Here is a 14807-nt window from a genome sequence, read left to right as displayed (position 1 = left end):
TGTGTGTGTAACTTTTAAGGCAACAGAGAATATGGACATCTCGTTACTATTGCTAGTCTCTTCTAGGTACTGGTACAGAGATTTGATCAGCTGTGTTACTGAAGCCAGCGATGCAGAGAGCACACACCAGGTCTGTCTGTATCTAGACATTGCTTGTTGTCAACCCCTCACACCTAAAACCACATATCCCCTCTGTCATCTACTGAAGGCACTATTTAAACGAGTGTCTCGCTCGTCCTCTTTTGCTCCCACCCTCCCTCCCTCCCTCTTCCCAGATTTTGGGTCTGTCCCTATGCCCATGTGGCCCGCCCTCACCTCTCCCCTCGGCTCTATAACAGCATGCAGCGCTTCTTGGGCTTAGTCTCAGGAGGCTCGAGGGCCGCCAGGATAGCCTCGTCAAACACGTTCTTCAGACCTCTCTGAAAAAGGAGGGGGGAGATACAAAGAAGGGGGGGGGGGGGGGGGAGACTGATATCATAGTTGCTGAGAATTTCATTGATAATCTTGTGCCATTTTCCTCAAATATGTAAGACAACAGACCCGCTCCCTCTTTTCCCCTTTACCTGGGTGAGGGCGGAGCACTCCACGTATTTGACGGCACGCAGGTCCCTAGCCAGCTTGTCCCCACTCTCAGGGGCCAGGGGCCTCTGCTTGTTCTTGGCCAGCTTCTCCACCGTGTTGCTGTCGTCCCTCAGGTCCATCTGGGTGCCCACCAGCAGGAAGGGGGTGCGGGGACAGTGATGAGAGATCTCCGGGACCCACTGCAACGGCAGTAAGGGAAGCAAGAGGAAGTGCGGGGAGCAGGTGGGGGAACAGGTGGAGGACCAGGAAAAGAAGATTGGTCAGCGATACGCAACACTCACATCAGAGACTGAACACGTTCCACAGAAATGGGCGGACACACGCACCTTCTCACGGACATTCTCGAACGAAGAAGGTGACACAACGGAAAAGCACACCAGGAAGACGTCGGTCTGTGGGTAGCTGAGAGGACGCAGCCTGTCATAGTCCTCCTGACCTGAGGGATGCAGTAAATATGAATGAGCTTCAATGATATTCTTTATCATATTGGTTTCGGCATCTTTCAGGACAGTTGGGCTCAATGGGCAGACACTAGTGCAGAACGGAAGCCATCTTTACCCGCTGTGTCAAACAGACCCAGGGTGTAGGGCTCTCCTCCAATCATCACTGTCACTGCATAGTTATCAAACACCTGGGAGGTGAGAGAGAGAGAGCGCGAGAGCGAGAGAGAGAGAGAGAGCAAAAAAGACAAACATAATGAGTAGTGTTTATATGAGTGTTTTAATGAACATGTGTTGACACGGCCAGTTCCACTTCATTCCAAGCTCTCCGTTTCCCGTAGGTGCTCAAGGACTATTTCCCTGTTCTCTCCATCCACACCGACACAGGCCCCGGCAGCCTGGAGTCAGGGCTGGGGGTGCAGGACACAGGCAGCAAGGGGAGGCAGGAAGCCCCAGGGGGCCGCTTTGACAAATGAGCCTAGCTGCTGACAGAATCTCCAACACAGCATTAAAGGCTAGCTGCCCCCCCCCCCCCCCCCCCCCCCCACTTGACTCAGCTGTATTACCTGCTGATGTCATAGCTATAGAATTTATTCAGAATGTTGAATGTCACTGCTGTTTTCTTCCTCCATATTGTGTAATATGCCTGACAGAACCGTTAGTGTCGATATGATACAGGTTGAGGTAAAACATCTTGATTTAGGTCATCAAACTAGGCCGCCCTTATTGGTTATTCACAGACCTGAACTCGACACACTAAATATGCTAAATGTGTGACAGTGTTTTAACCTATGAGTTTATTGTTGACTCTCAACCAGGCTAGCTGCCTTTCCAGCTAACTAATGCGTTTGACTCAGGTACACCACTGTCCAGAAACTACTGCCTTTCTGGCCCCTTCCTGTGAGGCTGTGTTTGTGTGTGGGGCTGTGTTTGTGTGTGGGACAGTGTTTATCCAGAGAGGAAGATTGCCGACAGCATTCCAGGGTCATACCACGTCAGTCAGTCAGTCCCCCTCCCTCCCTGAACAGTGGACACACACTCCTCTACCTTCCTTCCTTCCTCCCTTGCTCACTGCCCCCCGACCACTCCCTTCCTTTCCTGTCCTCTAAGATTCTGAAGCCCCCATAAAATATAAACAATTTGGGCTGCATCTCAATTGTCTGAAGTGGTCTCCTTGCTCTCACTCCTTCCATTTCTCAGTCCTATATAACATAACTGGACAGGCTACTTCCCTCCTTCCTCTAATAAGCTGCGTTGTCAGAACAGGGACAGATATGAATAGATGGAAGAATAGGAGAAGAGGGGCTGAAGGAAGGAAGACACTAGACTACTGGGACACGGCCCTAGGTCTCTGTAACACAACTAATGCTAGCGGATCACTTTTTCTACCTAAGAAAAGGGGCTCCTGATTGGATTAAAAGGACAAGAAGGGTGGGAGTAGGGGCAGTTCAAGTTCAGACATAGACATGGAGACATGTTGGGGCATGAGAGAAAGGCGAGGCAGGGGCATGCACATACACTTCAGGTGTTAGCTAATGATGATGATGTGTTTGGAAAGATATACAAATGTGGGGTCATAATGCCTCCCTGGCATGAACACCAAAATACATAAGACACGGAAAAGAAAGGACTGAACAATATGCTACAGGCTGCATCGTGGCCTGTTGAATGATGGGGTAATTGGTTGGTTATTCTAGCTTAAACCACACACAAAAAAACGGGAACAATTGGCATACAAAATGGAAACTTTAGACTATACACACCCACACACACACCCCCCCACACACACACAGGGATGGACCCCACTCTTCCACACACACACACTTCCACCCCCGTCCACACATTGAGGACCCCAGGCACTCCGAGCTGCTAGCCCGGCATGCCACTCACCGTGGGGACATATTCGGAAGGGAACTTGTTGGTTGTGTAAGAGATCAACAGGCAGGTCTTCCCCACGGCACCGTCACCCACCACCACACACTTGATGGTCTGCATCTGGAGGAGAACAGAGGCAGAGAGGGGAGGGAAGTAAGATTGGTTATTGTTTATACCCCTATGATGCTTCATGTAGAAATAAGTCACTTATGTTGCTTCATGTGGGGCTATACATGGTAGAATGGCCTCAGAGAAAGCCTGGTTGACAGAGTGCTTGCGTAAGTGCTTGGGAGAGTTAGGATAGAGAGAAAGGGGGGCAACGCCACAATCCCCAGTGTTTGACCCGCAACTGGCCGTTGACCCACTGGCCAGTCTGTGAATCACATGAGGTAAGAATGCCATGCGTCTTCATAGCTGACGTTTGTGTGTGGCGTCTGTGTGTGTGGTGTGTGTCTGTGAGGAGTGGACAATAGGCTGTCAGACAGTCCAAACAAGGGGTGAGTGTAAGGCAGTGTTTACAAGACAGAAGAACACTGTGACCAGCAGAACGATGAGTAACACGCATACCTGTTACATTGGTAAATAGAAGGACCATGATATGAATGGTCTTTGGACAAAGTCATCTGTATGACTGTGCCTGATATGATTAGCTAACACAAATACCTTGTCTATTTAAGAATATACAAGGCCTGCAACATCAACAGATTGTCCAAAAACCCTAAAAATATTGTTTTGAAATAGTACTCAAATTATTTGAATTTAAATTCTGCTTTCATGTCCGTCTATAGGGGTAAGAAGTTTGAAAGGAAACTGTCAAGCCACTTCCGCGTAAAAACTGGTGAACAAGGCATTGGTGGCTAGCTATCAAAGTATATCTGCATACTTGGTAGAATTTAAGGCGACAGTCACAGTAAAACCTTGATAATTTATCTTTGTTGGTTATGATATTAACACAAATGGCATACAACTGCTGGAATGCTGAAAATACTTGAGCCTAGCTAGCTACCGTACGTTTTACTACCAGTAAGTATAGAGCACAGCTGGCTACTGGCTAGCTGACTGCTAGCTCTCAAATCTAGCGGCTAATAAGAAGGCCTCCATGACATTTCCTCTGTATGTATTGTCCTCGATAACATGATATCAAAACAACTCTTATAATAATTTAGATAATGGGCGTTGCCAATTTTGATATCAAAACCCCACGAACAGCTTGGCCATCCAATTAGCGAAAAAACAAACGAAACATGTAGCTAGTTTACAAGATTGTGTCGCTACTAGCTATGCTAACGAGATATCTGCCTGTCAAGATAGTTAGAGCTAGCGAGGGCTAGAGCTAGCTGAGATAGCCAGTTGTTGACAGTTTAGTGAACAGCTTTTTTGTAAAAAGAAAATCGTATCAATATACTACAAATAATTTGTAACTTATTGTAACAAATGGAACACACTTTTAATGTATAGATTTCACTACTTGTTTGGCAAATCCCAGACAGACATAAGTTTCTTCTTACCTTGTCACAGTCTACCACGGGCGTAGCCTATACGTCCGGGGTTTTCTGACTGGAAATCAAATCACATAAAAGAGGCGTGCCACGGAGTTCAGCCCAATGGACCCATAGGACGGAAATATTTTGAGACCAATTAAAACACGTACACCTAGGTCAAATATTATATTTATAATCAACGTGTTTGGTTATATTTGTAAAAATAATTTTTAAAATAATTTAAAAAAACGAAGTATAAACCTAGTCATTCATTGCTCCAGACAACTACCAGAGTATATGAAAGTTGGGGGTCTTGACATTGAGACAGGTGGTGGCTGTGATGAGCCACACTTATAGCAAGAGAATTAGCACAATTACCTTTATCCCACAGGAGAGGAGTTTGAGGGAATAATCTGTTTTAGCATGAAGATTCAGAGCTGTTTGTTCAGAGAAAGTCTAGGCCTGGTTTGTAGAGTAAAAGAACGAAGCCAGCAGTGCAGGATACATTTTTCAAGAGACATTTGAGACATTCACCAGTATGGAGTTAGATTAGTTTCATTGTGAGTGCAGTGAGAGGAAATGATCTACCAAGTCCTAGAGGATGGTTACGTTATGTACTTTCTCCGTGGCCCCTGATTTCCATAGGCATCACAGTGTAGATTACACAGTGCTTGTTTTACAGGATGATGTCGAGTTTACATGGCCAAGATTGAGGGATAATTAACATGGCCACAAGATGGCACTGGAGTACAGAGAGTGCAACATCTTTCCCTCAAAAACCTCTTTGCATTTTGCAAGCCAATCATATAATTAATGTCACAATCAGAGCAATCTTTGTTTGTCAAGGATAGAGGGGTGTGGAAAGTAAGCAAATGTCAAGCAGTAGGTCTGCAATTACAAATGACATCCATTCCTTTTTACTTTGGTTCGAAGCCTTTGGAATGTTATGCACGACAAACACATGAAATTAGTATTATTTTAATCAAATGGTATATTTTAGCTGGGATAATTACAAAGATGAACATGCCAACAGTCATCCCTGCAGGATGGGATACCAAGTTCCTGCTTCTGTAAATATCACCCTGTTTGTTGCATCCTTGTCTCCCTACTTTAGTTTTCTCTTTTTCCCTTTCTCTCTCTCCCCATTTGTCTCTGTCTCTTTTTATCCCAAATCCAACCCCGAAGAGCGGAGGCCAGACTTTGTAGCTGTCACCGTGTCTCTCTGTTCAATGGCCTACACAAGCACACACACACACACACACACACACACACACACACACATCCAGGCCAGGAGGGGAAGATAGGAGCAGCTGTGTAGGCTAGAACAGAGACTGGGGAACCAGTCTGGTGACTAGAAGGAGGGCCACTTGTCAATCTTGCATGTTCAAAATAGTAGTTGGACGGAGGCCGAGAGCAGTCAAATGTCATTGCTGTTATCATTGCTGTTAGGCAGTCAAGGCTGTCGGTCTGATTGGCTGGAACTGCCCAGATTGGGAGAAGTATTGGAGAAGAGCTTGTTGACAAAAAGGTCAAGTGACCTTCAGATGTGACCTACCAGAAAATGAGCTAATTGCCAAAACCCTCTCTTTCTCTCTATTTTCCCCACTCTCCCTCTTTCTTCCTCTCTTTACCCATGGCAAACTATAAAATGGATGTCAAGGACGTGGTGTTGTTTGTATTTAAAACATAATCCCATTAAAATCAACCGTTTTAATCATAGATTATCTCTAAAAGTTTTTTATCTAGTTTAACCACACACACACACACACACACACAAATACAAACGCTCACACTATCACATAACCTGTCGCTCACACTATCACATAACCTGTCCATTTGTATGTATGTCAAATGGGCCTTTAACACTGTGCCCCCAGCAAGCTTCAACATTTGATGTTGTTTCATAGGAACCGAAAGTGCACAATGATTCATTAATAGAAACACAATAAAACAGACTGCAGTCATATTTATATTTGGTCTGGACAAAGATTTGAAGTCGATGTCCCTGAACGTGGTGACGGATATTCCACAGAGAAATGTAAGACTTCCGGTAAATGGATTCCAAGTGCATTATTTGTGTTTGGGCAACATGGATGTGTGTGTGCATTGTAATGTGCTGTATCTGTGTGGTTCTTCTTCGTACAGACTGCTTTCCTGCTGCTGTACTAGTGTTCTGTAGCATAGATTATGTAACTGTACACGCAAGCCTGCCCTACACATGCACAACTCTACCTCTATGGCACCACGAGAGAGAAACAGATAGAGCGAGATAGAGATAGAGAGAGAGAGAGAGAGAAGGAAGAAGGGGAGAATGAGAAGGAGGAATAGAACAGACAGACTCTCTTTTTCTTCCTCTGTCTATTTTTACCCCTAATGTGCAGCTTAGATGCAGCACCCTATCGTTTTCTCCCCAACATTTCTCCTCCATCCATAGTTCCTCCTAATTAATCAGTCCCCAACCTCCTTTTTCTCCTCCCATCCCTCCCTTTTTCCCTTCTCTCAACATCTTCCTGTGAGTCATGTCTCCATCCCCTCCCCCTCCTGTCACACGTTTTACCCCCTCCCTCTGTTTTCCTCCTCTCAGCGCTCCCTCTCTCTCTCCCTCGGTTCCCCCCCCCCCCCTCAGTTTATCTCCCTCCGTCTCGCTCTCTCCATTGCCAGCATTTTCTCGCTTGCCCTGTAGAGAAACACACAGACAGCAGGTAAGGATGAAAATCCTCTCTCCTGTCATCTTCCTCTCTCTCTTTCTCTCATCCCACTCTTTTCTCATTCATACAACTGAGTCTATTTACCCATGTTTGGTTCGTCCAAAACCTCTTGTATTGATTTGGACCGAGAAGCTCGGGGGTTGATGTGTGTGGGTGGGGGAGATGTTGCAGCTAACGTTTGTGTGTGTGAGTGTGTGTGTGTTATATGTAGGAAAGTGTAATGACAATGCTATGGCACAAGTGTGAGGTGTTACATTGGTGTGTCAGAGCTTTTAGGCTTCCTACTGAATGTATGTCCATTCATACACTGTAAATGTGTATGTGTGTATATGTTTATGTGTGACAGTCTGCATATAGTGTATCAGTATACTATCCAGTATTGTGCAGAGTGTGAGTATTTTGATGCTGCCTCAGCTGTGTGTGTGTGTGTGTGTGCGCTTGTGGGGATATTACTTAACGCATGGCTATGCTCCTGTAATGTATGTACAGTATAGGCATCCAATGCAGACAGCAGAAAGAGCATTGATGTGTGAGGGGATAATTATGATGGTGATGGAGTATGTGCTTTTGAGAGAGAGAAAAGGAGAGAGAGATAAAGATGAAACAGAAGAGAGTGAGGAGAGAGACAGAGGAGGGTAGAAAAGGACTTGAGTGCCTTAATTTGTAGCAGTATTTGTGAGCTGTGTGTTTGAATAAGTGGGTGGACGGTGTTTGTGCTAGCAAGGAGTGTGTGTGTGAAAGTGTGTGTCTCACAAATGTGTTTTCATCTGTCTGTTTTCATGTGTTTGTGCCTGTCTGTGCCTGTGAGACTTCTCCTTGTGTGTGTGTGAGTGTGTGTGTGTTAGTGTGTGTGTGTCAGCGTGTGTCCAATCTGTGCCAGTCCTGCTAAAATGTGCCCTCTTCCTTTTTCTCTCTAAGGGTGCCTGCTCTCCTTTCCACTCCAACGTTCCAATTTTTCTCCTCCTCTCCCTCCATCTTTCATCCTCCTCTTTTCCTCAGCCAAAAGAGAACATTTAATTATTTATCTATTTTTTTTTTCTCCCCATCATGGCTCGCTGTGCAACCTCCACCCCTCCTCCTCCCTCTTTCCCTCTTTCTCCCTCCTCCCCTCTTACGCTTGCTCCTTATTTGTGCTGAGCGCTGCAGTCTACCAAAGGTGTGGCGGCAACACGGGTGTCCTCAAAGCACGTTCTGATGCTCGCTGCGTGTGTGAGTGTCTGTGTGGGGGAGATACAATTAAACGCACGGCTGCCTTTTATAAATGCTACCTGACATCAGAGCAAACAAGTCATCTATAGATACAGGGACCACAGAAGTACCTACCTCTGTCCCCATGTTGAGAGATATGTATTTGAGGACCTGCTGTACATGACAAGCGTTTGAGGTGAGGAGAATGGAGGAGGGCACTGCAGATGTAAAACTGGTTCTCTCCCTGTCACTCAGGGATGAGACCGAAAGTTTATTTATTTATTTATACAACCTCAAGACGACAGTGATACAGAATCTATTGAGTTACTTCACAGATACCATTCTATTTGTGTAACTTCAGATTGGGGAAGAAAGGCTTTATCAACTGGATTGGTATAACGATGGGATAGGAAAACCTTGATTAAGGCTCAAGGGAATTGTGAGTAAGGTCTTGACCAGATGGACTGGGCTCTGACAGTTTGGACAGTCTCGACCAATGGCGTTGATGGATGCTGCGTGTCCCCACACCTTGCGACTAGATTTGGAAACTGGACCTAGCAACCACTTGAAAAAGGTCGTAGAACAGTAGCTGTAATGTGTTGTGATGAGGTCAGCCTGATGTGCTGGAAGGGTTAGCCTGTGCCCAGTGTGGACAGACAGTTTAGAGAAAGACGTGTTGGGTCTTCCAGAAAGCGGACACCAGGCCGGACGGATCAGGTGTGCGTGGGTCAACTGCAACCTGGTTGTTTTCAAACACGGACCTCAACTCTTTATGTACAAATATAAAAAGACGTTATCTTGAGCCTTGAGCTGATTCCGATCTCTATGTCAATCTCTCCCTCTTTCTCTGCCTTTCTATCTCTGCCTTTCTATCTCTTTCCATCTCTCTCCCCCAGGATGTCGATTGTGAGCATCGTTGCCAGGGAGATCCTGGACTCTCGGGGAAACCCCACAGTGGAGGTGGACCTGCGAACAGAGAAAGGTGACCTGCCGCATGCCTGTCTAAATAGATTCCCCTCAACGCACACACACACACGCACACACCCACATACACACACACAGACATGCACACACACACATACGCTGAAACGTTCATAGATCCAAAACTACCTCTATCTTTTAATCACACTTTTAACATATGTTTTAATCTCTCTGTAATGAAATTGTAGTGAATATAACATCACTTAAAGGTTGCATATGTAGTATACACAGACAACAATGACCTTCATATGACCTTAGTAGGCCCACAGTTAAACCCCTCAAACAACAACATATTTTGTGTAAAACCCTTGATTCTTTGCTCCCAGAGTCTCTCAAAACCCAAAAAGAAAATGGGTTTAAAACAATCAATAATAATCAAGAGCCTGTCGGCTACATCGAGCTGTACCTATGTTTGTAAAGGATGATGTTCATTCAATCACCAGGGTGGTTTTCCTTCTTTCTCTCTCTGGCTTTTTCACATTCACGTCTGTCCTCCCTTCCCTTATGTATCTCTCTAAACACGTTTTTTCCCTCCCTCCCTCCCTCCCTCCCTCCCTCCCTCCCTCCCTCCCTCCCTCCCTCCCTCCCTCCCTCCCTCCCTCCCTCGCTGTCCCCCTCCCTCCCTCGCTGTCCCCCTCCCTCCCTCCCTCGCTGTCCCCCTCCCTCGCTGTCCCCCTCCCTCCTCTTCCACATGTCTCTCTCTTCCTCTCACACTTCTCTTCCCTGCCCTGTCTCCCCCCTCCCCTGTCAACCTCAGGGCTGTTCAGGGCTGCAGTTCCTAGTGGAGCCTCTACCGGCATTTATGAGGCTCTGGAGCTGAGGGATGGAGACCAGAGTCGCTACAAGGGCAAAGGTATTTTGTGTGTGTGGGCGTGTGTGTGTGTGCATGTGTGTTGCTGTTAACATAATTACAGTACTCGTTAGATGCTCTCTTCATACTTCTCCTCCCCCCACCCATTTTCATCCTCTCATCGACTACCCCCTCCCATCCATCTCCCCATCCTCCAGGAGTCCTCAAGGCCGTCGGCCACATAAATGACACTCTGGGACCTGCCCTCATCGCTTCGGTAAGTTCAGTGTGTGTGTGTGCATGTGTGTGTGTGTGTATGTGTGTGTGTGTGCATGTCTGTGTGAGTGTGTGTATGTGTGTGTGTTGCCCTATGAATGTGAGACAGTGTTTTGGTTTGTGAGTGCATATTGATCTGCAGATAGCTATCTCATCCGGATGGTTGAGCTGAAAGCTGAGAGAATGGGATGTCCCATCCCGATAACAGTAGATCAATGGATGTGTGGAGATGGACTGAGAAGAGGGATCACCATCTGGGGGTTGTTTTGAGTTAATTGGAAGAAGATGGTTCTGCCCTATAAGGTGTTGATCTAAGAACAAAGGAAATATTTATAGTCCAAATGTTTGTGTGTGTGTATGTGCTGCTGCACTGCAGAGGGAACTGGAAAGAGAGAGAGAGAGAGAGTAAGGGAGAGAAAGAGAGAGAGAGAGAGAGAGAGAGAGAGAGAGAGAGAGAGAGAGAGAGAGAGAGAGAGAGAGAGAGAGAGAGAGAGAGAGAGAGAGAGAGAGAGAGAGAGAGAGAGAGAGAGAGAGAGAGAGAGAGAGAGAGAGAGAGAAAGAAAGAGAGAATAACATGAAAGAAGAACAGAAGAAAGAAAGATTTATGGGGGCAGATGTTTGTGTGAGAATTAATCTTGGGATGCAGCCAGGCGGTAAGAAAATGCTCTAAGACACTACAACACAGAGGTTTACTGCTTGGTGTTTATATGATAGAAATCACAGACGCTTTTTGTGTGGTTAATCATGATTTTGACTACTGCAAGCAATGGAGATGGTGTAATTGCCTCAGTATTATTAAACTGTATATAACTGTTCTATCTCATAGTGTGTGTTTGTGTGTGTTTGTGTCGCAGGGCATCAGTGTGGTGGAGCAGGAGCAGTTGGACAACACAATGATCGAAATGGACGGCACAGAGAACAAGTGTGAGTCACTCATACTCCTCACACACACACACACACACACACCCACACACACACACACACACACAATGTTATACCCTGTCCTCTCCTTCACAGCCCAGTTCGGGGCCAATTCAATCCTGGGGGTATCTCTGGCCATCTGCAAGGCTGGTGCTGCAGAGAAAGCAGTCCCCCTGTACCGTCACATAGCTGACCTGGCCGGAAACACAGAGCTGGTGCTCCCAGTACCAGTAAGACTGACTCTTCTTCTGCTACTAGGAGAGAGACGCAGGATTTGAAATGCTACAACGGGGTTATTCATCAACAATTATTCATGTTCCCACCCTTGTCTCCTCCTCCCTCCACTCTCTCTTCTTTCTTTCTCCTTCTCTTCCTCCTCCCTTCACCTTCCCCATAATTCTCTGCCACTCTCCCTCTTCTCCTCTTTACCTCCCTTCATCTCACCCTCCGTCTCCCTCCATCATTCCCTCCAAGGCCTTCAATGTCATTAACGGTGGCTCCCATGCCGGCAACAAGCTGGCCATGCAGGAGTTTATGGTCCTTCCTGTTGGGGCGGAGTCTTTCCGCGAGGCCCTGAGGGTGGGGTCAGAGCTGTACCACACGTTGAGGGGAGTGATCCAGGAGAAGTACGGCCAAGACGCCACCAACGTGGGCGACGAGGGGGGGTTCGCACCCAACATCCTGGAGAACAGTGAGGGTAAGAGAGGGAATGGGCACGAGGGTCTAAGAGGGTCCAGAACCTGCACCAGGAACCGTGATGTGGAGATTCAATTCCTGCTGGATCTGAGCCTCCTCATATACTTCTTGTAGAAATAACCTCCACCTCCTTCTCCCCCCCCCACACACCTTTCCATCTCAGCTCTGGACCTGCTGAAGACAGCCATAGAGAAGGCGGGCTTCACAGACAAGGTGGTGATCGGAATGGACGTTGCGGCCTCCGAGTTCTACCGCGACGGAAAGTACGACCTGGACTTCAAGTCCGCCCCTGACTCCGACAGACACATCACTGGAGAGGAGCTGTCTGACATCTACCAGAGCTTCGTCAACGACTACCCGGGTGAGTTGACTGGTCGACTACTCAAGTGAGCAGATTGAGAATGAATTAACTGGTTGACACTGACTAGTCAGGTGAGCTAACAATTCTTGCCCTTTTCCTGCTCTCCTCTCCCATCCTGGTTCCCCCCCCCCCCCCCCCCTCCCCACTCCAGTGGTCTCCATCGAGGACCCATTCGACCAGGACGATTGGGAGGCATGGTCCCGTCTCACGGCATCTGTGGGCATCCAGGTCGTCGGGGACGACCTGACAGTGACCAATCCAAGGCGAATAGAGAAGGCTGCGGAGGAAAGAGCGTGCAACTGCCTCCTCCTCAAGGTCAACCAGATAGGCTCGGTCACCGAGGCCATACAGGCGTGAGTTTAACCTTTGACCTTCAAAAGGACCCACTGCACAACAGCTTGAGTATACATAGCTAGCTGGCAGCTGTCACTGTGCATACTGAGTCATACATTTGTGACATTATTCCATCTATCCATCACTCCTACTAATGGTGCAATCAATCAGACATACAAACACCAGTCACAGGGCACCACTCAAGTGACCACAGGTACTTAATCCAGCCATCAATCTACCGGGGCAGTAAATCATCTTAACTGTGTCAACTCTGTGTAGCGACAGTGCCTCATGCTGCTGGATACACTTTACTATCCCTGCCCCCCCCTTTTGTCCCCTCTCCCCCATGCTCCACCAACTTCTATCTCTCTCTTCCATCTATCTCCCCTTTTCTATCCTCTCTCCCTTCCTGCCTGGCTTCCCACCCTCCCCTCCCCTAGGTGTAAACTGGCCCAAGCTAACGGCTGGGGGGTTATGGTCAGCCATCGTTCAGGAGAGACCGAGGACACCTTCATTGCTGACTTGGTGGTGGGCCTCTGCACTGGGCAGGTACAACACAAACATTAGCACACAATGTACACACACGCATACTTTTAAACAATTTGAACGATGATTTAAATCTCTCTCTCTCTCTCTCTCTCTCTCTCTGTCTCTCTCTCTGTCTCTCTCTCTGTCTCTCTCTCTCTATCTCTCTCTATCTCTCTCTCTCTCTCTCAGATTAAGACTGGTGCTCCTTGTAGATCTGAGAGACTGGCCAAGTACAACCAACTCATGAGGTCAGTGTTCTTCCTTCTGTCTCCCCCCTTCCTTTTTATCATTCCCCATCTTGTTCCCTCATTCTCTGTCATCACTCCCACTCCCAATCAAATATTCATGGACCCTTGAATGAAGTTAGTGCTTACATGTCAATGGATTTCTCTTTATATCTTGGACTACTGAGAGATGTCAATGAATGATGTTACACTGAAAACATCAGAGAATAGAATAGCCACACTCATTCTGCACCAAGGACACACATACACATGCACACACAGACAGATACTGTCGTGTCACACATAGTAAACCACACGCCAATGTCACGCCATGTGTGCAAGCCAGTCACATCGCGGTGAGCACTTGGGATCAGCTCAGCAGATAATCCCATTGGCCTCTTAGGGGACAAGGGACGGTGCGGGTGGGGGGGTGGGGGGGGGGGGGGGGGGTGGGAGGGCAGCTCCAATCACAACAGCTTTAGCCATGAATAGCCAATAAAGACACTTGACTAGTGGGATAATGTCATGACAACGTTCCCATCATTGTACCAGTTTTTGTATGCCTCACAGATAGCATGGGTCTTCTCTGTCATTCTAACCTCTGACAATCTGTTTCATACTTGCTGTCTCTCTCTCTCTCTCTTTCTCTCTCTCTCTCTCTCTCTCTCTCTCTCTCTCTCTCTCTCTCTCTGTTGTCTACAGGATTGAGGAGGAGTTGGGCGATCAGGCTCGCTTCGCCGGTCACAACTTCAGAAATCCCAGTGCCCTGTGAGACCCATCCTCTGTTTGACCACTCCTGTGAGACCCAGCTGACCCAGCCACACACCCACCACCGAAACACACACACACACAGACAGGACCAACATGACTACACACACACACACACACACACAGACAGGACCAACATGACTACACACACACACACACACACACACACACACAGACAGACAGGACCAACAAGACTACAGACACACACACACACACACAGACAGGACCAACAGGACTACAGATAGGACCGATGGGACTACAGACAGAACTGACAAATCTTTTGACAGGCAGACTAAACTGACATGCCGGCAGATTGATAGACGTGGATGGAGAGATTTGTGTAGATCAAATATATGAAGCTTGAAGCACAACTGGAACCGATGATTATGACAAACAAGATAAATATTTATATATATACTATATATTGACTTGGATGACAGAATGAAACACACAAACACGCACACACACATGACATTGTGTTGCACAGTCACGCACTCATTCACCCATGACGACATGAAAACTGCACTCTCCATCCCCCTCTCCCACCACCCCCCTCTCCAGGCACAATCCTCTCCTCACTCTGCATCCCTCCTCTTGTTCCTGTTGTTGCTATTGGTTACTTCCTCACTCCTGCCCCCTTGTGTGGCTCTCTGAT

At 47.2% G+C, this 14807-nt stretch overlaps 2 protein-coding genes across 2 annotated transcripts; one reads left to right on the top strand and one right to left on the bottom strand.

Moving 5' to 3' along the window:
* On the bottom strand, window positions 1-4455 carry LOC136961817 (cell division control protein 42 homolog). The gene is made up of 6 exons (XM_067255268.1): window positions 4406-4455; window positions 2913-3017; window positions 1141-1213; window positions 909-1018; window positions 564-761; window positions 1-419 (listed from the first exon to the last, which is right to left on the bottom strand). The coding sequence occupies exons 2-6, from the start codon at window positions 3015-3017 to the stop codon at window positions 330-332; spliced, it is 576 nt and encodes a 191-aa protein (XP_067111369.1). The 5' UTR covers window positions 4406-4455; the 3' UTR covers window positions 1-329.
* A 4716-nt stretch (window positions 4456-9171) lies between these two features.
* Window positions 9172-14608, top strand: LOC136961882 (gamma-enolase). Its single transcript, XM_067255364.1, has 11 exons — window positions 9172-9256; window positions 10013-10108; window positions 10264-10322; window positions 11176-11245; window positions 11339-11472; window positions 11717-11939; window positions 12102-12299; window positions 12451-12652; window positions 13073-13181; window positions 13350-13408; window positions 14087-14608. The coding sequence occupies exons 1-11, from the start codon at window positions 9172-9174 to the stop codon at window positions 14154-14156; spliced, it is 1305 nt and encodes a 434-aa protein (XP_067111465.1). The 3' UTR covers window positions 14157-14608.
* The last annotated feature ends 199 nt before the right edge of the window (window positions 14609-14807 follow it).

This window comes from Osmerus mordax, chromosome 18, assembly GCF_038355195.1.
Source record: "Osmerus mordax isolate fOsmMor3 chromosome 18, fOsmMor3.pri, whole genome shotgun sequence".
Taxonomy (NCBI): Eukaryota; Metazoa; Chordata; class Actinopteri; order Osmeriformes; family Osmeridae; genus Osmerus; species Osmerus mordax.
Note: the sequence above shows the minus strand (reverse complement) of the source record. Positions and strands in the feature narration are given on the sequence as shown.

Coding starts and splice junctions, on each gene's coding strand:
- LOC136961817 (XM_067255268.1), bottom strand. CDS start 3,017: ATGCAGACCATCAAGTGTGTGGTGGTGGGTGACGGTGCCGTGGGGAAG. Junction 1,214..2,912: donor CTTCCGAATATGTCCCCACG/GTGAGTGGCATG, acceptor CTCACCTCCCAG/GTGTTTGATAACTATGCAGT. Junction 762..908: donor TCGAGAATGTCCGTGAGAAG/GTGCGTGTGTCC, acceptor CTGCCGTTGCAG/TGGGTCCCGGAGATCTCTCA.
- LOC136961882 (XM_067255364.1), top strand. CDS start 9,172: ATGTCGATTGTGAGCATCGTTGCCAGGGAGATCCTGGACTCTCGGGGA. Junction 9,257..10,012: donor GGACCTGCGAACAGAGAAAG/GTGACCTGCCGC, acceptor TGTCAACCTCAG/GGCTGTTCAGGGCTGCAGTT. Junction 12,300..12,450: donor CTTCGTCAACGACTACCCGG/GTGAGTTGACTG, acceptor TCCCCACTCCAG/TGGTCTCCATCGAGGACCCA.